The 24,885-nt window shown below is 51.8% G+C and overlaps 3 protein-coding genes across 16 annotated transcripts in view; 2 read left to right on the top strand and 1 right to left on the bottom strand.

The window, feature by feature from the left end:
• DGCR2 (DiGeorge syndrome critical region gene 2) overlaps positions 1-18,019 on the top strand; it is a 111,451-nt gene extending 93,432 nt beyond the window's left edge. For 8 of the 13 annotated variants that reach the window (XM_004480962.3, XM_004480960.3, XM_058281802.1 and 5 more), the window contains 3 exons: positions 13,059-13,211; positions 13,718-13,954; positions 15,531-18,019. In XM_004480962.3, coding sequence (XP_004481019.1) covers positions 13,059-13,211; positions 13,718-13,954; positions 15,531-15,787 — 647 coding nt within the window. In that variant the 3' untranslated portion in view covers positions 15,788-18,019. Of the gene's footprint in view, positions 1-13,058; positions 13,212-13,717; positions 13,955-14,610; positions 15,368-15,530 lie in introns of those variants that run through there. The other 5 variants (XM_058281798.2, XM_058281800.1, XM_058281796.2 and 2 more) reach the window with 3 other exon arrangements.
• A 1,790-nt stretch (positions 18,020-19,809) lies between these two features.
• Positions 19,810-22,940, top strand: LOC101420255 (carbonic anhydrase 15-like). Of its 2 annotated transcripts, none has more exons than XM_004480965.3 (8): positions 19,810-19,970; positions 20,169-20,204; positions 20,886-21,056; positions 21,625-21,785; positions 21,915-22,007; positions 22,275-22,335; positions 22,434-22,600; positions 22,689-22,940. In XM_004480965.3, the coding sequence occupies exons 1-8, from the start codon at positions 19,904-19,906 to the stop codon at positions 22,911-22,913; spliced, it is 981 nt and encodes a 326-aa protein (XP_004481022.2). In that variant the 5' UTR covers positions 19,810-19,903; the 3' UTR covers positions 22,914-22,940. The 2 variants fall into 2 exon arrangements, with proteins under 2 accessions (XP_004481022.2, XP_004481021.2); XM_004480964.3 differs by having other exon boundaries at positions 22,269-22,335.
• A 283-nt stretch (positions 22,941-23,223) lies between these two features.
• On the bottom strand, positions 23,224-24,772 carry LOC131274466 (protein FAM246C). Its single transcript, XM_058281025.1, has 2 exons — positions 24,027-24,772; positions 23,224-23,735 (listed from the first exon to the last, which is right to left on the bottom strand). Exon 1 carries the CDS (start codon positions 24,770-24,772, stop codon positions 24,056-24,058), a length of 717 nt encoding a protein of 238 aa, XP_058137008.1. The 3' UTR covers positions 23,224-23,735; positions 24,027-24,055.
• Between the last annotated feature and the right edge of the window lie 113 nt (positions 24,773-24,885).

The following is a 24,885-nucleotide window of genomic DNA, read 5'->3' as shown; positions in this document are numbered from 1 at the left end:
TTTCTTTCGCGCTGGACGGCTCTCCTTATGGGGTGCACTCCTTGCACATGGGGCTCCCCTACGCAGGGGACACCCCTGCATGACAGGGCACTCCTTGCACACATCAGCACTGTGCGTGGGCCAGCTCCACACGGGTCAAGGAGGGGGGTTTGAACCATGGACCTCCCATGTGGTAGGCGAACACCCTAACCACTGGGCCAAGTCCGCCGCCCTCTTATCACTTTTAAAGGAAATAATGTTCAAACATGCTTTCTCAAAGTCAAATCCTGAAAAATATCTTTTATTTCAGGCTGTTGCAAAGGATTTCTTCTTTTACCTTGAAAGAAATGAAATAATAAAATAGTTAATATGTTATAAGTTAAATGAACAATATTTAAAAGCATTATAAAATTAAAAGGAATTCTTTAACTGTTAAAGTTATATGAGTAAAAAGTTCATATGAATACTTTAAAGGTATATAAAACTCCTGAAAATTTAATAATGTTCCAACATAATATTGAATAAACATATGTTGTTAATCGTAATTGTAATTATTATTAAAAATAATATATATCTTAAAATAGCCTCTCTGCCTGGAAATCAAAAAGCAAATGCTTTAACTCGTACGCATCTGATTTCCACTGAAAACTGGCACAAGGCAGATGCTTTAACTCATACTTGTCCAATTTGCATTTAAAGCTGCCACAGGATAATATAAAACAGTAAGCTATCATAAAGTAACACCACTGCAGCAACTCTAAATATTATTAGTTTATTATAAAAATTAATATCCAGTTATGTTACTATCACTTTATTTTAAATCTTGCTAAAGCTTTCTGTAGTGTCTCCTTAGGCAAGTCAAGCCAGCCTGCATTCATACGTGAACAAGCCAGCAGTAAATTTTGCAGTGCTTTCCCAAAGCTGTATGCATAACCCAGTCATCTATCCTGGCCTGATAACAAAAATCTAACTGTATAAAAAACCTGTAGTTTTAACCCTATTTCATTATATTAATAATACTATGTTAACAAATATTTTTTTTACAGAAAAATTTCACTCTACCTTAAAACTATGCTTGCAAAACAGAAGAGGAGTAATACCATGTTAGGTCTAACTGGTCCAAAGGATGTCCTACAAATAGCCTTATATACATTAAGTTTTTAAAATCGCAATGAAAATGGTTATACAGCAACAGAATGATATTTTCAAATACCAATTGTAAAAATTTATCCTGAAGTGTTATACAAACCCCTGGATGGACAAAAAGCTAATGGTAACTGGCATGGTCCAGTAAATTTACTAAAATGGGGAAGACAGTGTGCATATGTTCTCTCCCCAGGACCTCTTTGGCTTCCAGCAAAGCATGTAAAACCATACCATGGCCTGGTGGAATCTGCAGTACAACCCAATACTGAGCCTGGAAGTACTCTACCTGCAGTTAACCAACATCTCCCTGAGGACTACCCAAAGAGCTGAACCGGTTATATGGGGGAGTCTTAAAAAGTTGGGCAACCAAGCACAAGCTTTTATGGCATGAGTTACATGCCCTAAGATGCCTAAAAATGCTTTTTTAGCTTATTTGGCAGTGGTCACTACTGCTTCTGCTAAAGTGGGAACATGGAAAATGTACATATTGCTCATCCTTATATCTTTTAACCCCTGCACTGCTAATCACACCTATCGGGTCCATATAACAGATCCACCCCTATTTGCTCTCACTTCTGGTGGGATCCTGAGCCCCCATTATCCTCAAATGATTCAACGTGGACAGGAGGATACTGGGTTCCTCCTGCAGGGCCACTAACAAATGAAATTGACTGGAGGCATTCTTACATTTATGTCACTCCTTTAAAATGGAATGACACCCAACATAATTGGAATCAAATAAAAAGAACACCTTCAAAGTGCCTTCTCCACTCACATATTAGATGAAGTGGAGGCTCCATCTCCAATTAGAGTGGCAATTATGGAACTTAAAAAAAGCAAACTCAGCAAACCACACTAAAAATCTTAGCTGAACAGTTACAATGGCTGAACCCTGTAACATAGTTTTCCAATCTTAATTTTAAATGGTGGGTAACAATTAAGAGGATTAATTTGTCTCTGTCTTATTATATTTGTAGGATGCTGATGTTTGTGCCAACTATGGCAGTGTACCACACAATGCTATGAATACCTGGCCGCCATATATACAGCTCTCAGATAAAACCACCTGCTCATAAAAGAAAGGGAGGAGATGTGGAGATTAGTTTGCCACGTCAGCAAGGACATGGTTAAATGATTTATTAAAACTCATCTGTTCTTGCTTCAGAGCAAAAATAGCCCTGTCCTTGCTTATCTCTGCACAAGCTCTCTCTTTTCTCTTGAAGTTTGAAAATGGCTGCTTCTTGCATTTCTGTGGCTACATAGGATGTGAGTCTAGAGACAAGGGAGGATGGGGCAGAGGGCTGAGTGTGATTTCTCTTCAGCGAACGTAACTCCATAACTTGCTGATTCAGAACAGCTAATTAATGGAAGTTGAAAAATTCAAATCCTTAGAAGGGTTTGCCAAGGACCGCCACCTGCTGGCAAAACAGGAAAGTGAAGGAGGATAGGTTTTTCTCTCGTATTTCTCCCCCAGGCACCATAGATCTGGTGTATGCCCCATTAGTGGCTTGTTGCCCCTGTTTTGACTAGTTAAAACAGGGCAATATTAAAGTTTTAGAAAAATTTAAGCCAAGAATCAAAGAAGAGCTGTGAAATAAAATGACAAGGCATAAGAGAGAGAAACTGATCAACAGAGCACAATCACCAACATAATCACATGTCTAATTATGAACAAAAGATAACAAGCCATACTGAGAAACAGAAGGATATGGCCCATCCAAAGGAACAAACTGAGAATACAGACGAGACACAGGATTTAAGACAATCAATGATGTTCACACAAACCTCCTTAATCAATTAAAGATGAAGGAAAATATGACTAAAGAGATAGAAGGATATTAAGATGATACTGTGTGAGCATGAAGAACAATATGAAAGCCTACAGAAGAAAGTAACAGAGCTTATGGGAATGAGAGACAGAGTGGATGAGATTAAAAATATGTTAGGAAGCAGATGTGGCTGAAGCAGCTGGGCTCCCATCTACCACACAGGAGACTGCTGGGTTTGGTTCACAGTGTCTCCTAAAGAAGAGAGCATTACAGCAAGCTGACACTACAGGCTGGTGTGGCAAGCTGACGCAACAAGGTGACGCAATGAGATGATGTCATGAAGAGGCAGCAAGGAAACACAAGGAGAGACACACAAGCAGGGAGTGGAGGTGGCTCAAGTGATTGGGTGCCCCCATACTTGGGAGGTCCTGGGTTCAGTTCCCAGTGCCTCCTTAAAAAAAAAAAAAAAGACAAACTGAGCAGACAGTGAGTGCAAACAACAATGTCTTAAAGAAAGACATTAGAGGGGATTGGGTGTGAGTCAAGCAGTTGGATGCTCACCATCCACATGGGACGTCCTGGGTTCGGATCCCAGTGCCTCCTAAAACGATGAGCAGACAATGAGTGGAACCAAGGAGCAGGTAACGAGCAGGAACTCGAGCAGACTGGTGAGAGCCATCTCCAGGGGGTGGGGGAATTCATTAAAGGCATATAACAGCAGATTTGAAATGTTAGATAAAATGACAACCTGAAACGCACACACACATTCTAGGTGTCCAAGAAGGAGAAAGGGGTAGAAAGACTATTTGAAAAAATACTGAAAAATTTCCAGCCCTTATGAAAGACATGAATATTAGTATTCAAGAAGGACAACTCACCCCAAACAGAATAAATCCGAATAGACCTACTCCAGGACACCAAAATGGCAAAGACCACAGATAAAGAGAGCATTCTGAGAGCAGAAAAAAAAAAAGCAATGTGTTATAAGAGGGCCTCAATAAGGCTAAATGCTGATATCTCAGCAACCATGGGGGCAGGAAGGCAGTGGTACTATATACTTAAGGTACTCACAAGGAAAAACTTTCTGCCAAGAATTCTCTATCTGGCAAAAAATCAGGGTGAGTTTAAAGTCTTCATAGACAAAAATTGAGAGAGTTTGTTACAAAGAGACAAGAGCTACAAGAGATATTAAAGGGTGAGTTACAGCCTGAAAGGATAAGACAAGGGTGAGAGCCCTGAAGAAGAGTGTAGCAATGAAGAACATAAGAGGATCTGAAAGGATTAAAAGAAAACAGTAAGATGTGACAACAGAAAGCCAAGTGATAAAATTGATGAAGGAAGTAATGCCTTCATAGTAGTAACACTGAATGTTAATTGATTGAACTTCCCAATTAAAAGACATAGACTGATAGAATGAATAAAAAATCATGAGTCATTTATTTGTTGTCTACAAGAGACTCACCTTAGATGCAATGGCACAATCAGGCTGAAAGGAAAGGTTGGAAAAAGATATTCTGTGCAAACAGTTATCAAGAAAGACTGGGAGTAGTGATACTAATATCAGATAAAGTAGATTTTAAATGCTAAGCTGTTAGATGAAAAAGGTTACTATATATTAATAAAAGGGACAATTGATCAATTTTTACTAAATATTTATACACATAACATAGGTGCCCCCAAATACATGAGACACACACTGTCAAAACTGAAAGGAGAAATGGACATCTCTCCTATAATAGTTGGAGACTTCACACCACTCTCAGCATTAGACAGAACATCTGGACAGATGATAAATAAGGAAACAGCTTGAGTAATATGATAAGTGAAGTAGACCTAATAGACATTTTTAGAGCATCATACCCCAAAATAGCAGGATGTACATTCTTCTCAAGTGCTTATGGATCTTTTTCCAGGATAGACCATATGCTGGGCCATAAGTCAGATCTCAATAAATTTAAAAACATTTAAATTATACAAAACACTTTCTCCCATCATAATGGAATAATAATTCCAATAATTGGAAATTAATAACAGGCATGAAAAGGGAAAACTCACAATATATGGAGATTAAACAATACACTCTTAAATCAGTGGGTCAGAAAAGATATTACAAGAGAAATCAGTAATTACCTCAAGGTGAATGAAAATGAGAACACAACATATCAAAACTTAAGGCAGAGATAGTGCTCAGAGGGAAATTTATAGCCTTCAATGTATATGTTAACAAAGAAGAAAGAGGTAAAAATCAAAGACCTAACTGTACACCTGGAGGAACTAGAAAAAGAAGAGCAAACCAGTCCCAAAGCAAGCAGGAGGAAAGAAATAATGAAGATTAGAGCAGAAGTAACTGAAATGGAGGATAAAAAGCAATAGAGAAAATCAACAGAACTAAAAGTTGGTTCTTTGAGAAGATAAAATCAATAAACCCTTAGCTAGATTAACAAAGAAAAAAAGAAGATGCAAATAAGAAATGAGAAGGGGACATTACCACTGTCCCAGCAGAAATAGATCATAAGAGGTTACTATGAACACACATAGGCCAACAAACTATAGACAAGTGTTGATGAAATGGACAAATTCCTGGAAACACAAACCACACTGACCCTAGAAGAAATAGAAGACCTCAACAAACCGATCACAAGTAAAGACGTTGAAACAGTCATCAAAAACCTCCCCAAAATGAAAGGTCCAGGACTAGATGGCTTCACAGGTGAATTCTACCAATCATTTAAAGAAAATCTAATACCAATCTTGCTCAAACTCTTCTGAAAAATAAAACCGGAAGGAATGCTATATCAAACTCATTCTATGAAGCTAACATCAGTCTAATACCTAAACCAAATAGAGAATATTACAAAAAAAAAAAAAAGAAAGAAAGGAAAATTACAGCTCAGTTTCTCTTAATGAATATAGATGTAAAAATCCTCAACAAAATACTTGCTAACCAAATTTTAAAAATACATTTGAAAATTATATATTGAGGTCATGCTGGATTTATACCAGGTATGCAAAGGTGGTTCAGCATAAGAAAATCAGTGTAATACACTACAGTAATAAATTGAAGAAGAAAAATCACATGATCACTTCATTAGATGCGGAAGGGCATTTGACAAACTGCTACATCTTTTCTTGATAAAAACACTGAAAGTTAGGAATAGAAGGAAACTTTCTCAATATGATAAAGTGCATATATGCATAGCTAACATTGTACTCAACCATGAAATACTGAAAGCTTCACCATTAAGATAAGGAACAAGACAAAGATGCCTACTCTCTCCACTGTCATTCAATATTGTGCTAGAAGTTCTAGCTAGAGTAATGGGGCAAGAAAAAGAAATAAAAGGCACCCAAATAGGGAAGAAGTAGAATTTTCACTGATGATGTGATCCTATACTTAGAAAATCCTGAGAAATCCACAACAAAGCCACTAGAACTTATAGATTTCAGCAAAGTAGCAAGATACGAGATTAATAGACAAAACTCAATAGTGCTTCTGTACATTACTAATGAGCAGCCTGATGAAGTCAGGAAAAAATTCCATTTACAATAGCAACTAAAAGAATCAAATATTTAGAAATATACCTAACCAAGGACATAAAGGACTTATATTCAGAAAATGATAAAACCAGTGCTAAAAGAAACCAAAGACGATCTAAATAAATGGAAGGATATAATCTGAATTCATGGGTTGGAAGACTAGATATCATTAAGATATCAATTCTACCCAAACTCATCTACAGATTTAACATAATCCCAACCAAAATTCCAAAATATCTTTCTTTGTAGAATTGGAAAAGCCAATTATCAAATTTATCTGGAAGGACAAGGTTTCCCAAATAAAAATATCTTTAAAAGAAGAACAAAATGGAATAACTCTTCACATCCCACCTTGAAAGCATATTATGTAGCCTCATTGGTTTAAAAAAAACACAGTATGGTACTGTTATAAAGATAGATTGACCCATGGAATCAAATTGAGAGTTCGGAAATAGACCCTCACATCTATGCTCAAGTGATTTTTTTTTTTTTAATTAACTGATTTATCCCCCACCCGCCCCTTGCTGCTTGCTTGCTGTCTGCTCTCTGTCTATTTGCTGCACGTCTGCTTGTCTCCCTTTGTTGCCAGCTCTCCGCAGGCACGGGCTGTCAGCTTTCCATGGGTTCAGGCTGTCAGCTCTCCGTGGGCACGGGCCAGCTTGCCTTCACAAGGAGGCCCTGGGACGCGAACCCAGTTATTGGTTATATGTTAGAAGGGAGCCCAATCAACTGGGCCACATCCACTTCCCTCAAGTGATTTTTGACGAGGTTGTCAAACCCACTCGGCTGGGTCAGAACAGCCTGTTCAACAAATGGTGCTGGGAACACTGGATATCCTTATCTAAAAGAAAGATATAAAAATTAATTCAAGATGGATCAGGGACCTAAATATAAAAACTACAACTGTACAACTCCTAGAAGAAAATGTAGGGAAACACATCTTCAAGATCTTGTGGTTGGTGTTATTTTCTTGGACCTTTCACCCAAAGCACAAGAAACAACAACCAAAAAAATAGGTAAATGGGACTGCCTCAAAATTAAACACTTGTATTTCAAACAGTTTAATTAAGAAGGTGAAAAGGCAGTCAATTCAATGGGAAAAATTTTTTCGGAAATTACATATCAAACGATAGATCTCTGTGATTTATCAAGAGATCAGGGAAGCAGACTTGGCCCAGTGGTTAGGGCGTCTGTCTACCACATGGGAGGTCCGCGGTTCAAACCCCAGGCCTCCTTGACCCGTGTGGAGCTGGCCCATGCACAGTGCTGATGCGCACAAGGAGTGCTGTGCCACACAGGGGTGTCCCCCGCATAGGGGAGCCCCACACGCAAGGAGTGCACCCCGTAAGGAGAGCCGCCCAGTGCGAAACAAAGTGCAGCCTGCCCAAGAATGGTGCCACACACACAGAGAGCTGACACAAGATGACGCAACAAAAAGAAACACAGGATTCCCGTGCTGCCGACAACAACAGAAGCGAACAAAGAAGATGACGCAGCAAATAGACACACAGAACAGACAGCCTGGGGTTGGGGGGGGTGGAGAGTGGAGAGAAATAAATAAATCTTAAAAAAAAAAAAAAGATCATACAACTTAATGACAAAATGACAAACAACCCAATTTAAAAATGGGCAAAAGACTTGAATAGATATTTTTCTGAAGTAGAAGTACAAATGGCCAAAAGAAACATGAAAAGATGTTTAACATCACTAGCTGTTAGGGAAATGCAGATCAAAACTACAATGAGATATCATCTCACACCATACATAATGGCCATTATTTAAAAAGTAGAAAACTACAAGTGCTGGAGAGGACATAGAGAAATAGGAACACTATTTCACTGTTGGTTGGAGTGTAAAATGGTGCAGGCTCTATGGAAGACAATTTAGTGGTTCCTCAGGAAACTAAATATAGCAATTGCCATATGATCCAGCAGGTCTATTATTGGGAATATATTCAGAAGAACTGAGAGCAAGGATGTGAACAGATACTTGAACACCAGTGTTCATAGCGGCATTATTCTCAGTTGCTAAAAGATGGAGACAACCTTAAGTATCCATCAACCAGTGAATGGATAAACAAGATGTGCTATATTCATATGATGGAGTAGTATTCAGCTATAAGAAGAAATCAGCTGGGGAAGCACATGACAACATGGAGGAAACTTGAGGATATTATGTTGATTAAAGTAAGTCAGGCACAAAAGGACAAACATTGTATGGTCTCAGCGATGTGAAATAAATACAATGAGTAGACTTACAGAGTTGGACTAAAGTGTAGGTGGTGGGAGGCAGAATGTGGGTAAGGGGAAGCCTGATGCTGGATATACTTAGAATGTTTAGTAAGGTCAATTGTAAATATGTGGTAATGGATGGACTCGACAGTAACATAATGAGTGTAACACTGTTGAATTATGGTTGTGACTGTGGCTTAAACAAGTAGTCTAGGGAGGTTTGTTAGTTGGAGATTAACCAGAGGATAATATAGGAAATGTTTAACAGTGGTTTTGGCATTAGATGAGGATTGTGGTTAATAATATAAATACAAGAATGTTCTTTTACTACAAGGTGTTAAGAATGTGGTGATATATGAGGAAAATATAACTAATGTGATTTGTAGGTTATAATTAACAATAACATTTTAATGTTTTTGTAGCAAAACAAAGAAGGGACTATACTAATGCAAAAGGTAAAAAAAGAATGTAGAGTTTGTTTTTGTGAGATATGAATATGATAAAGCATTTTTTTTCTCTTCATTTTTTTCATTAGTGTGGAAACCTTAACTTATGTCATTTAAGCTGTGTATCTTTCTGAACACTAGAGGAACAATTGAGTTAGTTTTTGGAATTAGATGAGATGAATGTACCTGGACAGATCTATTTAGGAGTAATACTTCCATAACTTCTTGAGCTGCCTTTTGTCTGTTATTTTATTTTTTAATTTGAAATAAAATTTTAATTAAAAAATACTTAACTGTACAGTCACAGTAACCAAAACAGCACGGTATTGGTAACAGACGATACATTTAAATCAGTGGGACAGAAAAGAGAATCCAGAAATATACTTCTGTGGTCAGCTGATACTTGATAAAGATGCAAAGGCAGTTCAGTGGAGAAAGGATAATCTTTTCAACACATGTTGCTGGAATAATTGAACAATTTTATGTTCCACACCACTACTATCCTTTGTACTCTATACAGAAACTGACTCAAAATGGTCATGCCCTGAGTGTAAAACCTAAGACTATAAGAATTTAGAGAAGGAAACATAGGAGAAAATCTCTGTGACCTTTGCGAGAAAATTTTAGGTAGAGTGTCAAAAGTATAATCCATAAAAGAAAAAGTGATAAATTAGACCAGCAAAATAGAAGACTTCTGCTCTTGAAAATGAAAAACAATCTGCTGACTGAGAAGAAACACTTAGTTAACACAGGTCTTGGATTCAAAATCTGTAAAGAACTATTTGTTTATTTTATTTCTTTCTACCCCCTCTTGTCTGCTCTCTGTCCATTCGCTGTGTTTTTCTGTGTCCGCTTGCATTCTTGTCAGCGGAACCAGAAATCTGTGTCTCTTTTTGTTGCGTTATCTTGCTGCGTCAGCTCTCTGTGTGTACGACGCCACTCCTGGGCAGGCTGCACTTTTTTCACACAGGGGGCGGCTTTACTTACGGGCGCACTCCTTGAACTCCCTACATGGGGGCCCCCTCCCCCGTGTGGCATCAGCATGTGCTTGGGTCAGCTCGCCACATGGGTCAGGAAGCCCTGGGCTTGAACCGTGGACCTCCCATGTGATAGGCAGATGCTCTATCAGTTGAGCCAGATCTGCTTCCCTGTAAAGAATGCTTAAAACTCAATAATTGGGAAGCAGACTTGGCCCGATGACTGTGGTGTCTGCCTACCATATGGGAGGTCTGCGGTTCAAACCCCAGGCCTCCTTGACCCGTGTGGAGCTGGCCCAACTGTGTGGAGCTGACCCATGCGCAGTGCTGATGCATGCAAGGAGTGCCCTGCCATGGGGAGCCCTACGCACAAGGAGTGTGCCCCATAAGGAGAGCCGCCCAGCGCAAAAGAAAGTGCAGCCTGCCCAGGAATGGCACCGCACACACGGAGAGCTGACACAGCAAGATGACGCAACAAAAACAAAGATTCCCAGTGCTCCTGATGAGGATAGAAGCAGTCCCAGAAGAACACACAGCAAATGGACACAGACAGCAAGACAACTGGGGGTTGGGGGAGGGGAAAGGGAGAGAAATAAATAAAAAATCTTTTAAAAAAAGGGGAGTTCTTGATATGGCTCAAGAACTTTTATTTTAATTGTCTTTTTTTTTTTAAGATAAATAGATCACATTAAGAACTCTTAAAACTCAATAATAAGGGGAGCAGATGTGGCTCAAGCAGTTGAGGGCCTTCACCCCACATGGAAGGTCCTGGGTTCAGTTCCAGTGCCTTCTAAAAAAACAAAAGCAAAACCAACGGAAAAAAACTACTCAGGGGAGCCAATGTGGCTCAGTGGTTGAGCACTGGTTTTCCCATATGAGGTCCCGGGTTCAATTCCCAGTCCGGTACCTGGGGGAAAAAAAAAAGGAGGGAGGGAAGGAAGGAAAGAAACATAACCATCTTTAAAAATTGACCAAAGATTTAAAATGACCCTTTACTAAAAAAGATAAATGGACAACCATCTATCACATGAGAAGACATTCTATGTCATTGACCATTAGGTGTACAAATTAAAACCACCTGGGGTCACGCTGCCTACCTGGTGAAAAGGCTAATGTAGTCAAACTGACAGCAGCAAGTGCTGGCAGAGACCAGGGGCCCCCAGACCTCTCCATGGAGCTCCCTACCTCTTGGAACAGCCTGGGGTTGTGGATTCTGAAACCAGAGGTGCCTTACCCCATCAGAGCCCACCTGGGGTGCAGGGCACCGGCCTCCAACTTTGCTGGCCTTCTTCCATCTATGACCTCTGAGGGCAATTTGGATATCATTACCATCTATGTGGGCTACCCAGGGGCAGCTGGGAACCAGCAGGCCTGGGGACAGAGGACAGCCCCATCTGGCACTGCCTGAGCACTGAGGAGAAGCCAGCCATGTAGGTAGTCTCCTGGCCTGGCCCCTGGCTCCTGGGACTGTGGTGTCTGCCCTGTGTCTGAACAGAGGCTTGGTTCTAGAAAACACTTATTTCCGGTGCCATTTGTAGATGGACAGTCAGGACTTTGATCAAGTCCTTGGGTTTATTTTAGAACTGACTCAGTGTTCATTATTGCAAAGGGGCTGCTGCTCTAAGAATCCCTTGGGATCTCTGAGCTGGCTGCCAATAAAAAGACATTTGGCAGCCCCCTGGGCCAATGGCCTACCACCCACGGGCAGGGACGGAATGTTCCTGGGAGGCTGGAGGATGGTCCGAGGCATCAAGAAAAGCAACTAATTGGTGAGAGGTGTTTCCTTTTCCCAGTGCACATCTCAAATGTTGTCAGTGACAAATGCAGCTTTGGGGGAATGCTCTGGCCCTGTGGGAGGAGTGCCTGAGCAAGCTCTGGCATCTGTGTTGGTACAGAGCGGGCGCCCCAGCAGGAGAGCCACAGGGCTGATTGCCAGCCATTCCTGCATGGGACTGGGTTGGTGGTGACATGTCCACCTGGGACATGGCAGGTGGGACCTGCCACACCTCCACACCCCCCACTGCTCCAGCTGTGGCAGAGGGGCTTGGATGGTCCCCAGGCTCCCTGTCCATTCTGAGTGTTCCTGCTTCTAGGAGCTGAGTAGACCCTGCCTTGAGCTTAGTCACTCCTGGACCCTCTCCCAGTTGCGTTCTGTCACTCTGACACTGCGAATCTCACACCAGTCAAAGGGAACACAGGAGCGAGTGTGTGAAAATGCCTGTCACACCATAGTACTCAACAAAGGCACCTCCTTTTTCTGGGGCGTCACTCCACAGCAAACACCTGACAAAATGCTATGTGTCGGGCCCAAGCAGGGCTCTCCACTGTGGGTGACACTGAGACAGGGGGGGCAGATAAGCCGTGAGGTGGGGCCAGCCCCCACTAGATGCACCCCCTCTCCACTGGCGACAACCAGAAATGTCTCCCAGTGTCCCCTGGGCCGGGGCAGGTGGCCCCTGAGTTAGAACCACAGTCTGGGATATGGCTTGGGCCACAAGCACTAGGTCTGTGAGTGCAGGTCACTTGACCACGTCCTCACTGCTGGGCCCTGGTGAGCCTGAGTAGGATGCACCACCTGGGGCTCCCCACCTCCACAGAGCCAGCCATGGAGCAGGGCATGCCCCCATCACCTCCCCACTGCCTCCTCCCCACCTCTCTAGCCCTGCTCAGGCAGGGCAGGCTCAGGCATGGAGAGGAGGGGGCAAGCCGGCCAGCAGCCTCTTCAGGTCTTGGTGTGGCTTTGCTCCAGTGCGTCCCTCTCCTCATCCCTGAGGCTTTTCGTGCTATCATATCCTTGGTTCTGAACTGACATCTGTGCTAAGAGATCGTCAGACTCCAGAAACTCACGTCATGCACTCAGCTCTGCGATGGAGGCTCGGGCTGTGTGTGTGCGGGGGTCAGGATCTCCCCACATTGCGCTGTGGGGCCTGCACCATCTCAGAGCCGGTGCTTTCCTTCCCCTCCACCGTACAGATGGCAACAGCCTGTTTGACTCCATGGCCAGTGGGATGCGACTCATCGTCAGCTGCATCTCCTCCTTCCTTATCCTCTCACTGCTGCTCTTCATGGTTCACCGGCTGCGCCAGAGGCGCCGCGAGCGCATCGAGTCCCTGATCGGAGCCAACTGTGAGTGCCCCATCAGGGACACCCCCACACCCCCATCTGAGACGGCTCCTATGACTCCCGTCTATGATGCCCCCACACCCCCCAGTCTGTGACACCCCATGACCCCCATCAGAGGCAGCTCCTGTGATGCCCCCACTCCTGGGACACACACCCCCCTCCGGTGCATTGCAGCACCGTGGCTCTGTCCTTGACATCTGCCATGGTTTCCAGGCTCCTTGTTTGAGGTGACAGCGGTGGCAGTGCCTGGGAGTCCAAGGTTTTGGTCTCCCCAAAGTAGAGTCTGAGGTCAGGTGTGTGCTGTAGAATTGGGGCATCTGTTGACTGGTTGGGGGAGGGGACAGTGAAGAAAGGCAGCAAGATTCACGGCACAAGTCAGGGACACTGTAAAATCCTCAGTGAGCTGCTGCATGTGGCTGCAGGTGGTCCCTGGGTGCAGGGTGGGGTAGGTGGGCCCACCTGCCCCTCCAAGTGATGTGCTTCTCCTGTCTCTTGCCTCTGGCTGGCAGTGCACCACTTCAACCTGGGCCGCAGGATCCCCGGCTTCGACTACGGCCCAGACGGCTTTGGCACGGGCCTCACGCCGCTACATCTTTCCGATGACGGAGAGGGCGGAACTTTCCACTTCCACGACCCTCCACCTCCCTACACGGCCTACAAGTACCCGGACATCGACCAGCCGGATGACCCACCACCGCCCTACGAGGCTTCCATCAACCCCGACAGCGTGTTCTACGACCCTGCAGGTGCCTCCATCCCGGGGAGGGGGTGCCACACCTTCCCTCCATCCACAGCTGGGCCATGCCCAGTGTGCTCCGCAGCCCTCGGGGGCTGAAACCCCACCCAGTGGTGCCACAGGGCCCCTAGGTGCTACCTGCTTAGCCCTGGTCACCCTGCCCCCTGCCTCCCTGGTATAGGGGGTCCCAGGACTCTCTCTTTGTACCCTCCCACCCCAAGCAGCTGGTAGCTGAGCAGCCCTCAAGGGGAGCCCCTACAGGTTCTGTGGGGGCCTGGGGTGCCGGATGATAGCACTTAAGGGGAGAGACTAGTCCAGAGCCTCCTGGCCAGGGCACGGAGATCAAGCCCAGTGGCTGATCACTGTGAAGGAAAGGTGCACTGTGATGAGGTTCAGGTACAGACCTTTGTGTCAGGAGGTCGCCCGATAGAGTGGAGAGAAAGAGTGGGCCCTGGTGTAGGGCCTATTGCTTGAATCTGTTGACCCATCAGAATGCCATGGAAGTAATTCCTCACAAGGCTTTTAAGCAAGAGGGAATGGCAGGTGGCTCGCTTGTTGCCCGGCCTGTACCTGCTGTGCAGTTTGGGGTGCCCCATCCCATTCCCTCTGTGCCCTAGCCCTCTAACACACCCACTTCCACAGATACACTCTTACACACTCTTGCAGGACATGGCGACCTGGCTCCCCACAGCCACTCAGGTCATTGGTAACGGGCATGATGACACAGCACTGCTGGGCTGTGAGAGGGCTCGGCCAGCTCTGTCGTTGGTGAGCTAATGCAGCTCCTGCAAGGTCTGGGAAAAGACTTGGATTTGATCCCTGCCCTTGAGACACAGATTGTCCCAATCCCACTGTCTGAGGGACCAGGGTAAGTCAAGCTGCCTACCAGGGAGGCAGCTGGAGGCAGTGGGTACCAGACATCCCCATGGGCCAGGCTAGAGTGTGAGCACATTCTGCCCAGGGCCAGCCCTGGGAGTCAGGTAGGAGGGGCTTGGAGGTGGGACCTCGTGCCACAGGCTTCCAGACACAGGCCAGTGACGAAGAACTGACAAAAGGAAGGAAATGGACAGCCACAGAGCTCTCCTCCAACACGGTGGGGCCGGCCCTGGCTCTTGCCACTCTCACACCCGTCCAGCGCAGCTCCTGGCCCGGGGGGCTGCACCCGCCCCTCTGTCCTTAATGTCCTCCCACCCTCCACAGCCCAGCCCCTTCCGTTAGTGCCTCAACCTGCACAGCAGTGCCCGCCTCCCGTGGAGCCCTCTCCAGCCCCACCGCTCGGTCTGCCTTTGCTTTCGCCCCTGCCTCCCTCAGTTCTGGCGATCTCTGGCCAGCGCATGTCTTCCCCTCTGCACGTGACCACAGCAGCAGCCAGGTCTGCTCACGGCTGCCCCTGGCCCCTTGCACGTTCTGGGCGCCCAGACAGGTGAGGCCATCAGTGTGGCAGCAGCAGGGACAGTCATGTGTCCTGCGAGTTTGTGTGGGGCAGGCCCTCCCCGCCTCCCAAAAGGCTGTGGTGGGAGTGGGCAGGTCAGGGGCACCCAGTCCTGCCCAGCCGGCCCTGTCACTGGCCCCTTTTGTCTCTGCAGACGATGATGCCTTTGAGCCAGTGCAGGCTGGCCCGCCGACCTCAGGGGCTGGTGGCAGTGATGGCACCTCACTGCGGCCCCTGGAACAGCCACTGCCCACTGGGGGAGGCTCTCTCGCAGACCTGGAAGACTCAGCCGACAGCAGCAGTGCCCTGCTCGTGCCCCCCGACCCTGCCCAGAGCGAGAGTTCCCCGACTGCAGAGGCACTGCGGGGCCCTGGCCGGCACAGCCGCAGCCCCCTCAACACCATGGTGTAGAGGACAGCCCACCCACGACCACGACCCCAACAGGCACAAGCACCGGGCACCGTCTTGGAACACTTGCCCATGTGACAGACTCAGACGGCCTCGGCCCGGACCCAGCGCCCCTGCACCGCCCCTGACGTGCCTGTGCACATGTGTGTACAGAGACCACGCTGCCCCTCGGAGGGGCAGGCCCAGGCACCGAGGGGTGTCTCGAGGCTTCAGATGTGCGGAGCTGTGGGTCACTGTCTTCCACCTGACCCAAATGGCAGAAGAAAGACAGAGTTTCAGAGGCTGGGAACAAAGGTGCCAGGGAGGGTCCTGCTCCTTGGCCACACCAAACATGTCTTTGGTGAGTCCCGTGGGCCCTACCGAGACATTCATGACCAAGCCACCAAGCACCCAGCACAGAGCATGGGGCTGGGGCGTCCAGGCACGGGATGCCCATCAGTGTGTTGGGGCAGGGTCTGCCTTGGAAGATGCTGGCAAGGCTGCTCTGGGACGCTAGCAGCAAGGCTGCCCTACCCAGGCTGGGGCTGGCCTGGCGTTCCGGGAAGGGTCGCTTGGAAGGAGGGCGAGCCCAGTTCTGCCCAGGAGGCCCAGCCTGCCTTTGGGCTTCTCTGCAAGGTAGCTGCACAGAGGCTCCTCTGAAGTGTACCTGAGGCCTCCGTAAGCCCAGGGGGTCCCGGCCAAGCCGCTTCCTCCTGCTACACTCTGGAGCCCTGGAGCCCCACCTTCTGCCCTGGGCCTGACCTTCCCCTGGCCCCCACCTTGTTTGTGCCATAAAGGGTTGTTTCTTGGGGGTGGGGCGGGGGGGGGGCATGGCTTCAGTGAACACCCTGGGCTATTCCCATCTCCTGCAAGTCTGCTTCCTGCACACCATCACAGCAGCTGGAGTCGGGCACCCGGCAGCCTGATGCAACCTCCCTGTCCTTCCTCAGCAGCTCTGGGTGGTGGGTGCCCCCATGCCGGGAACTTCTGGCTGAGGGAGCCTGTTTCCTGCCCCCAGCCAGTGGTCCCATCTCCTAACACAGGGGCACTAGCATTTCTGAGGTTTGGAGATTAAGCGGGTTCTGTGCGATTTTCAGCACATCCATAACCTTTTCTACATGAATGTCTGGAGCTTTCCTTTTGTGCGTGTGTCTGTGTGCGTGTGTGTATATGTACGTACAAGTGTTTGCTGGAATATGGGGTGGGGGCCTGTCCGACAGTTGGGCTCCCCTGGCTCACAGCCGCCCTATGGTGGAACTGAGCCAAGGCCTTTGCGCCTTTCTGTTCGGAGTTACAGACCCTCGTTCGTTTCACTCGTGGTCTTTCTAGCCCACCTGAACCTTAAGGGGAAGATGTACTTGAAGGGAGTGCCATGTGTGGTGACAGCTCCACAGCACCGGCCAGTTCTAGGCATGCTCTACACTCTTTGGTGGGAAACTCCCTTTTTTTTCTTCCTGGCTGGAATCAGAGCAGGATTTCTTAGAGTTGCTCCATTGACCTGACCTTCAGTCCCCAAAGCTGGCCAGAGATGTCATCTTGGCTGTGGAACCACCTGTCCCTGAGCTCGGCCCGCTTTTGAGCAGGCCAGCCAGCTGCCTGCCAGGGGGCTGACGTCTCCAAGTCATGCCTCCTCCCGGGCACACTTACCCTCCCTGCCGGCTCTTCAAGACCCACAAGAACCGCCTCATGCGCTGGACAGGTACTAGGTGCAGGGAGCTGCACCTCAATGCAGTTGCTGCTGTGGGAGGCTTCCTGTGTGCGCCTGCTCTGGAGTGACACCTGACAGCTCAGGGCCCCTCCCTGCCCCTGGCATTGTGCTCCATTGAAAGGCAGTCCAAGACCGGTCAAGGAGAGCACTGGGTCTGCCTGTCTGTCATCCTCCCGCCCACTCTGCCACCTGCAAGTACCTCACAGTCTGACGAAGATCCCGAGGTCGCCCTTACCAGCTCCTGAGTTCCTGTTAGAGCTGGACCCTCCCGGACCACCCCTTGGGCCCCCAGAGGGACAGGCCACGCTCCTGAGAGAGGCCTCCACCCAGGACATGCCTTGCCACTATGTGCAACAGACCAGGTGCCCTCTGCCCTCCTGGCAGGTGGAATTGGATACTGTACATTGTCTCAATGCCTGTTTTTTATGTTTTCCTTTCACTAAGGGTTCTTAGTTTGGGTTTATTTTTGGTTGGGTTGGCACTAATCCTTTTCTTCAATGCTGTGAGAACCATTTCGTCCAAATGCCAAATAAATTTGTGTTCTGGAAGAGGTTTCATCGGTCCTTGGTGTGGCAGCCACAGGCTGGGGTGGGGGCAGCTGGCGCACCTGCCTTCAGCTGGGACGCCCTGGCATTTTGGCAGTGTTTCATGCTTCCAGCTGACTTAAGACCCCTGAGCCTGAAGACCAGGCTGACCCACGTTTGGAATCCCCAGGCAGGGCCTGCAGTGAGGTTGGCCGTGGCTGCACACCCTGCCTGTTGCTGTTGTGGGTTGGCAGGAGAAGATCCGAGCCTCTGCTAGCACTGCTGACTTGTCCAGGGTCCACAGATGTGGACTTGCATCTTCTGCCCGACTGGGCTGACCCATCTCTGTCAGCGTGGAGAGGTGGCAGACAGGAGAGGGCCTGGAGCTTGGCCCCCAGCCCCATCTCCTCTTGGCTGCCCCTTATTGTCCAGGTGGCCCTTCACAGCCCTTCCCTGTAGACCAAACACCTCATTCTCCACAGGGTGGCCCTGGCCCAGCCATCCCTGCCCTCTAGGCAGGAGCAGATCCCCTCAGGGACTCTTGGTGGGCATCTCTTAAGTCTCAGGGTGGGGGCTGCCTGCCCTGGGCTCTGGGTGAAGGTGGGAGCTGGGCTGAGACTACCCTCTCCCTCCCTCCCTCCTGAGTTCTAGGAACCAGGGGCTCAGGCCCTCTGCAGACCCTGGGATTCCATGTTCTCATCTGTAAAATGGGCTGAGGAACCCCTTCCCATTCCTCCACGTGGACTGGGGACAGACTTAGGGAGGCTTCAGCCTGAACTTGGTCCCAGGACGGGGAAGGAGGCTGCTGCTGCATCCCTGACCTGCTCGAGGTCCTCCAGCTCTGACTCTGCACAAGCGAGGAGCTGGATTGGAGGGTCTGGGCTGAGTTGTAGGGGCAAGGAGGAAGTGGACCATCGGTTGGAAGTCAGTGGTGGGAAGAAGGCTTGAGACTTTCTTAGCCCTCTGTGCTACTGTCCCAGTTCACTGCTAGGACAGCGGCCCATTTGATAAATTCCCACTCGGTGATGTGGGGTAGTTCAGTCCAGGCAGGTTCTCGTGCTCACCTTTCTCAATGAGCCCTCAGCCATGTGCCCTCGCCGCTGTGCACACTGGGTGCTCCCCACCGGTTGAGGGGCCCCGGGGCTCGACAGGCAAGGGCGTCAGGCTTAGGAGAGGAACCTGGGCGTCGTCAGCACCGTGGACAGCTCCCCCTTCCCCGACGGAGCTCCCTCGAGAAGGGGGTTCCGGGTCCCACTCTGCGGGAGGGCGAACCCACAGAAGGGCCTGGGCTCTGCTGGACGCTGGAGCCTCCAGAGTACTGCAGCTTCTGGGGACCCTTCAGCGGGGTCATTCCTCCCTGCAAAGAGAGCTGAGTGGAGAAGCACTCCATCTCGCCCCGGATCCGCACAGAGGTGGTTGGGGAGCATTGGTAGGCAGGAGGCAGTGGTTTTGGGGACTGGGCAGCCCCTCCGCAGAGAAAAGATGCCCTCTAGCCCCCCAGTCCTGCAGTCCAGAGCTCTGGGGCCTGAGGACACCCCCTTCCCTGTGGAACTTCCTGGCTGATGTCCCTGCCTGTCACTCCCGGCCCCCCACTTCTCTCTCCTCATCTGTAGATGTGGATAAGGCTAGACCCCCTTGGAGGGTCAGCTGGGAGAAGCCATGTAAATAAAAGCACTTAGGTCTGGCAAGTGCCCTCCTCCCCCACTGCCTGGGATCGGAGCACCTTCAGTTGGCAGAGGGGCGGGAAACGAGCCAGCCTGGCCATTTAGCCACACCTCTAGCCCGGCCCCGCTATTGAATATGCAGCAGCCCTGCTATTGAATATGCAGCAGCCCCCGCCGTGGCTGTCCTGCCTCTCCGGCCTTGGCCACTTTCCAGTTCTCCCGAGCTGCAGCCGCTGCCTCCACCATGCGGAGCCCAGGCTGGGCCCTGGCCTTCCTCGCAGTGCCGCTGGTCGTGCGCGGGAACTCAGAGGGTGAGCCCCGGGGATTCTGTCCACCTTGTCTGCGAATTCCCCTCCTTTGCCACCACCACCCCCTGGGGAAGTTCTTCTGTGTGGGTAAGGGGGTGCTGGGGTCACCTGGCCACCTCTGGCCCCTGCTGGGAGTCCAGGGGTCTCTGAGAGGGCCCAGGTGGATGGTATCACAGCCCAGCCCCCTTGCTCTGCCCACAGGCACCTGGTGCTACGACTCCCAGGACCCCAAGTGTGGTGAGGACAGAGCTTCACGCAGGGGGGTGGGAGACGCATGGGGGACACATCTGTGCCCAGGGCTATCAAGGCGTCTGACAAGTCTGGTGCAAGTGTGGCCGAGAGGTGAGCCACACACTGCTCTGGCCTCGGCAGGTTTCCTTCTGGAGACCTGGGTGCCCATGACTGCCCAGGCATCGTGTAGCAGGTGTGTGGCTGTCCCTTTGCTTTGTCGTGTCTGTGTCTCCTGTGGGAGCCAAGCTTTGCTACCAGTCGGTGTTGGTGTCTATAGGCACTGGTGGGGTCGGTCCAAGCGTGTGGATGGGGAGGAGGTGCTGAGGGGTGGGTGCGTGACCCTCTCCCAGCATGTCAGCACATGGCCGTGGATCAGGCGGCATCTGTGTGAGGGGGCTGAGAATGCCATGGCTAGGTCAGGATCTGGAAGGCAGGCTGGCAGTTGTAACCTGTCCACGCTGGTGTAGGGGGAGAGCAGGGAGGAGCAGGGGATCAGCTTGCCTGGCCACTCAGCCATGCCTCTAGCCCAGTCCCACTAATGAATATGCAGCAGCCTCGCCTGGACTGCCCCTGAGCCTGGGCTAATCTCTGGTCATGTCCTGGAGGGCAGGCCTTGGCCACCCTCTGCCGTGCACCCCCAGGCTGCCTCCCTGACCCCCCCTACAGACCCAGACCTTGTTCTCTCAGGCCCCACCCACTGGAAGGAGATGGCGCCTGCCTGTGGGGGTCCATCCCAGTCCCCCATCAACATTGACCTTCACCGAGTCCAGCGAGACCCCAATCTTGGGCCCTTCATCTTCCAAGGCTACGACTCAGCACCCCCAGGACTGTGGACCCTGGAGAATGATGGCCATACAGGTTAGCTCCCAGGGGTAAGGATCCCCCACAGCCCCCACCCAGGGGCTGGAACCCCCAAAGGGGTCAGGACTCCCCAAAGCCCTCACCCAGGGGCTGGGCTTCCCCCAAAAAGTGATCAGCTCTCCCCACAGCCCTACCCAGGGGTTGAGATCCCAACAGCAGTCAGAAACCCCCACAAATATGTTAGGGACCCTCACAAATGTGTTAAGAATTTCTACCCAAGAGTGCGAACTCCCCACGGGAATCAGAATCTCCTGAAACAGGGCACAAGAGCCTCCACACACAGAGGTCAAGATAACCCCCCAGGGGTCAGTAACCTACCCCTTCCCCACATACAGGTGTCAGGACCCCCCACCAACAGGTATCAACCACTGCACCCAAGAATCAGGTGTCAGGATATCCCCAGAAGTCAGAAACCCCAACAGGCTCAGGTTGCCACAGGGTAGCCACAACCTCCCCCACAGACGCACACACCTCCGGGTGAAGATCCCCACGAAAGAGGCAGGTGGGCAGGCAGGCGCGGCCAGGGTGGAGCGGGCGGAGAGACGGGCCTGCCGTGCTCCCTCAGTGCTCCTCCGCCTGGACGCCGGCCCGCAGAGCCATCTGGAGATGCGGGGTGCTGGGCTGCCCCTGCCTGCCTACCGCGCGCTGCAGCTGCACTTCCACTGGGGGGGGCCGGCAAGGGCCGGCTCCGAGCACAGCCTGGACGGGCGGCGCCACGCCATGGAGGTGGGGCTCGAAGAGCAGGTTGGCGGGGGTGGGGGGCGCCGGGGGTGGAGGGGTGGAAGCAAGAGCGCCCCATGGAGGTGGGAGGGGGTGGGGGCAGCCTGGGTACCTCCCGCTTCCATGTCTCCCCAGATGCACCTGGTGCACGTGAACACACGGTACCAGAGCGTGCGGGAGGCGCTGGGCCGCCCCGACGGGCTCGCTGTGCTGGCGGTGCTGCTGGCGGTGAGCGAGGCGCCCCGCACTCCTGGACGGGGTTCCGTGCGGACGGGGGAGGGGTAGTGGGGGATAGTTGGGGAGGATCTATTGGGGCCATAGGACTTAAAAATCCCAGAGGGTGGGAAGAAGTGGGAGTAATCTGCAGCATCAGTGGGGATGCCCCCTAGATCTCCCCACTCGGAGCCTTCCCACTTAAAGCCTCCCCCAGACCCCCACATCTCCTAGATCACTCCCCGCCCCAGCACCTCTCATTGGAGCCCCTCCCAGGAACAGGACTCTGACAATGCCAACTTCTCAGCCCTGGTTTCTGGCCTGAAGAACGTGTCCCGGCGCGGTGAGCAGCTGCAGGTGGCATCGGGAATGGGGGCTCCCGGGGAGCGAGGGTGAGAGGGCCCGGGAAGGCCAGTTTCAAGCCCACCCTGCCCCATCCAGGGTTCTCCGCGGACCTGGCAGCCACCTTCCCGTTGGCCTCGCTACTGCCCAGCACCCCCGGTCTGTCGCGCTACTATCGCTACTCTGGCTCATTGACCACACCTGGCTGCGAGCCTCCCGTGCTTTGGACCGTCTTTGAGGACCCGGTGCCCATCGGGCGTTTGCAGGTGGGATCCTGTCCCACAATGAAGCCTCTGTCCTCCCCTGGGCCTCAGCTGCCTCTGTATTGACCTGTCTTTGTCCCTGCATCCTCAGGTAGCCCAGTTCCAGACCGTGCCCCAGGTGGGGCCCCCGGGGTCAAGCCCCATGCCGCTCACAGATAACTTCCGCCCGCAGCAGCCTCTTGCAGGGCGCAGGGTCTCAGCTTCCCCCAGTGCCTCCATCCGTGCAGTGGCCCCACCCTCTGCCCCCAACATGGCCGGTGGGCCAGGGTCCCTGCTGGGCCTGGGTGTCAGCCTGTGGCTCTGGCAATGCTTCTAGAACCACACCCCCAATAAAGGATGAACAGAACAACCATGGTGGTATGTGGCCGGGGATAGGCCTGGGGGTTCCACCTCAGGGGTTCCCCACCCCAATCCCATTGGGCCCAGGTCCAAATCCACTCTGAGGCCTCAGGATGACCTCCATACAAACCAGGAGACCCCCTGAGTGACCCTCCCCTGCCCCACCCCAGCCCACCCCAGAACCCCTTCCAGAACTCCCCATCCCTACCCTATACATTTGTCTGAACCCCCTGGCCAGGGGCAAGGAGAAAAGCTAGCAAGTCTTCTAAAGGCCACCATTAGCCTAAGATCACACATTTTATTTTTTTAAAAAAGAGCTGGCAGATGGGCCCAGGGTCACTGGTCAGAAGGCGAGAAGCTGCTGGCTCCATGCTTTGCTAGAGGTGGCGCTGGGTGTGGGGGTTGAGGGACAGAGCCCCCAGCTAGCGAAGGGTTGCCTGTCCCCGTGACGTCGTCTCCAGGTGACACTCTCCCACGTTAGGCTGTAGAGTCTGAGTGCAGGGTGACACTTTCTGGAGAAAGGCCAGTGACCTGCCTGCGGTGAGGCTGAGTGAATGGGTAAATGTCCTTGAAAAAGTCACAGACCGAAGTGAAGTTTAGAGTCCAAGGGACACTGTCCAGGGAGCGTGAGGCTGGCCGGAGTCGGTTTTTTGTCTAGTCCTGAGGCCTTGTGGGATGCAGGTGCACATATGCCCAGTGTCCTTGCGTGAGGCTGTGTCTGGGTGGCCCTGGCGTCTGTCCCTTGGTGAGGGGATGACAACCTCTATTCCAGGCCACGGAGGCCCAGCCTCTTAAGACCCTTAAAGGAAAAAAAGCTGTGAGCCCCCCCTCCCCCGAAAAAGACACACCCCTGACCCCAACTCTACCCCCATTCCCAGCCAGGACTCCAGCTCCCGCAGGGACCACCCACTGGTTGCACAGGCCCATCCGCAGGCCCGGAAGCGACCCCTTCGTCTGCTCTTCCTGCCACTCCTGACTTCTCCCAGGACTTGCCGGTGGCGCTTGGGGGACCCTTTTCGTTCCCAGCCACGCTGCCCACCCGCCCCCACCCCTTAGTGGCCCCATCCCGCTGCAGACCACGCCTCCTCACCTGGCCCGGGCCTCCTTCCAGCGGCCGCCTCAGTCCCCGCTGCCCTGCGGGCCCCCGGGCGGCACCGGCGTCTTTTTGAGGTTCTTCCGCGCGGGGACCCGGGTCGCGGCGCCGTCAGCGGGACCGTCTGGGGCGTCGTCGTCTGACCGCGCGGCGGCGGCGGCGGCGGCCAGGGCGTTCATGGTGCCAAGCGCGCGCAGCAGGGCCGGGCCGCGGGCGGCGCGGGGGGCGGCGCGGGCCTCGCGGGCCTCGCGGCGGGCGGGCGGCGGCGGCGGCAGCAGTTCGCGCAGGGCCTCCAGCTCCGCCCGTAGCTCCGCGCGCAGCGCCTCCAACCCCGCGCCCAGCTCGGCGCGCACGGCCGCCAGCCCGGCCTGCAGCCGCCGCTCGCTCACCTCCAGGACGCCCGCGGGGTAGGTGGCCCCGCCGCGTGGCTCCCCGCACACCGAGCACACCGAGCCGCCGCGGCTGCGCGCGTCCGCCCGCTCCCCGGCGCCGGCGCCGGCCGCCGCGGCCCCCGCGCGCTCCACCAACCGCATCAGCCGCGGAGCCTCAGCCCGCGCCGCCGCCTCAGCCCGCAGCTGACCCCGCAGACGAGCCAGGCGGCCCGGGCCGCGGGCGTCGTCGGGGCCCGGCCCGTTGGGCTGTGGCCCGGGGTCTCGCCGGCGGGCGGCACCGCGCCGCAGAGCCTCGCTCGCGCCATACGCGGTGCGCGCCTGGACCCACGGGCGCCCGGGCTCCGCCGCCATCCGCGCCGCCGCCGCCGCCACAGCCACAGCCGCCGCCACAGCCACAGCCACCGCCACCGTCGCCCGTGGGCACGGAGCCCTGCCCGCAGCCTAGCGACAGCTGGGCCCGGGCG

The sequence above is a fragment of the Dasypus novemcinctus genome, chromosome 19 (assembly GCF_030445035.2).
Source record: "Dasypus novemcinctus isolate mDasNov1 chromosome 19, mDasNov1.1.hap2, whole genome shotgun sequence".
Classification (NCBI taxonomy): Eukaryota; Metazoa; Chordata; class Mammalia; order Cingulata; family Dasypodidae; genus Dasypus; species Dasypus novemcinctus.
Note: the sequence above shows the minus strand (reverse complement) of the source record. Positions and strands in the feature narration are given on the sequence as shown.

Excerpts from the sequence above, each read along its gene's own strand:
- LOC131274466 (XM_058281025.1), bottom strand. The coding sequence starts at position 24,772 with ATGGCGGCGGAGCCCGGGCGCCCGTGGGTCCAGGCGCGCACCGCGTAT.
- LOC101420255 (XM_004480964.3), top strand. The coding sequence starts at position 19,904 with ATGCGGAGCCCAGGCTGGGCCCTGGCCTTCCTCGCAGTGCCGCTGGTC. Across the intron at positions 21,057-21,624 it reads GGAGAATGATGGCCATACAG|TGCTCCTCCGCCTGGACGCC; the intron begins GTTAGCTCCCAG and ends GTGCTCCCTCAG. Across the intron at positions 21,786-21,914 it reads GGCGGCGCCACGCCATGGAG|ATGCACCTGGTGCACGTGAA; the intron begins GTGGGGCTCGAA and ends ATGTCTCCCCAG.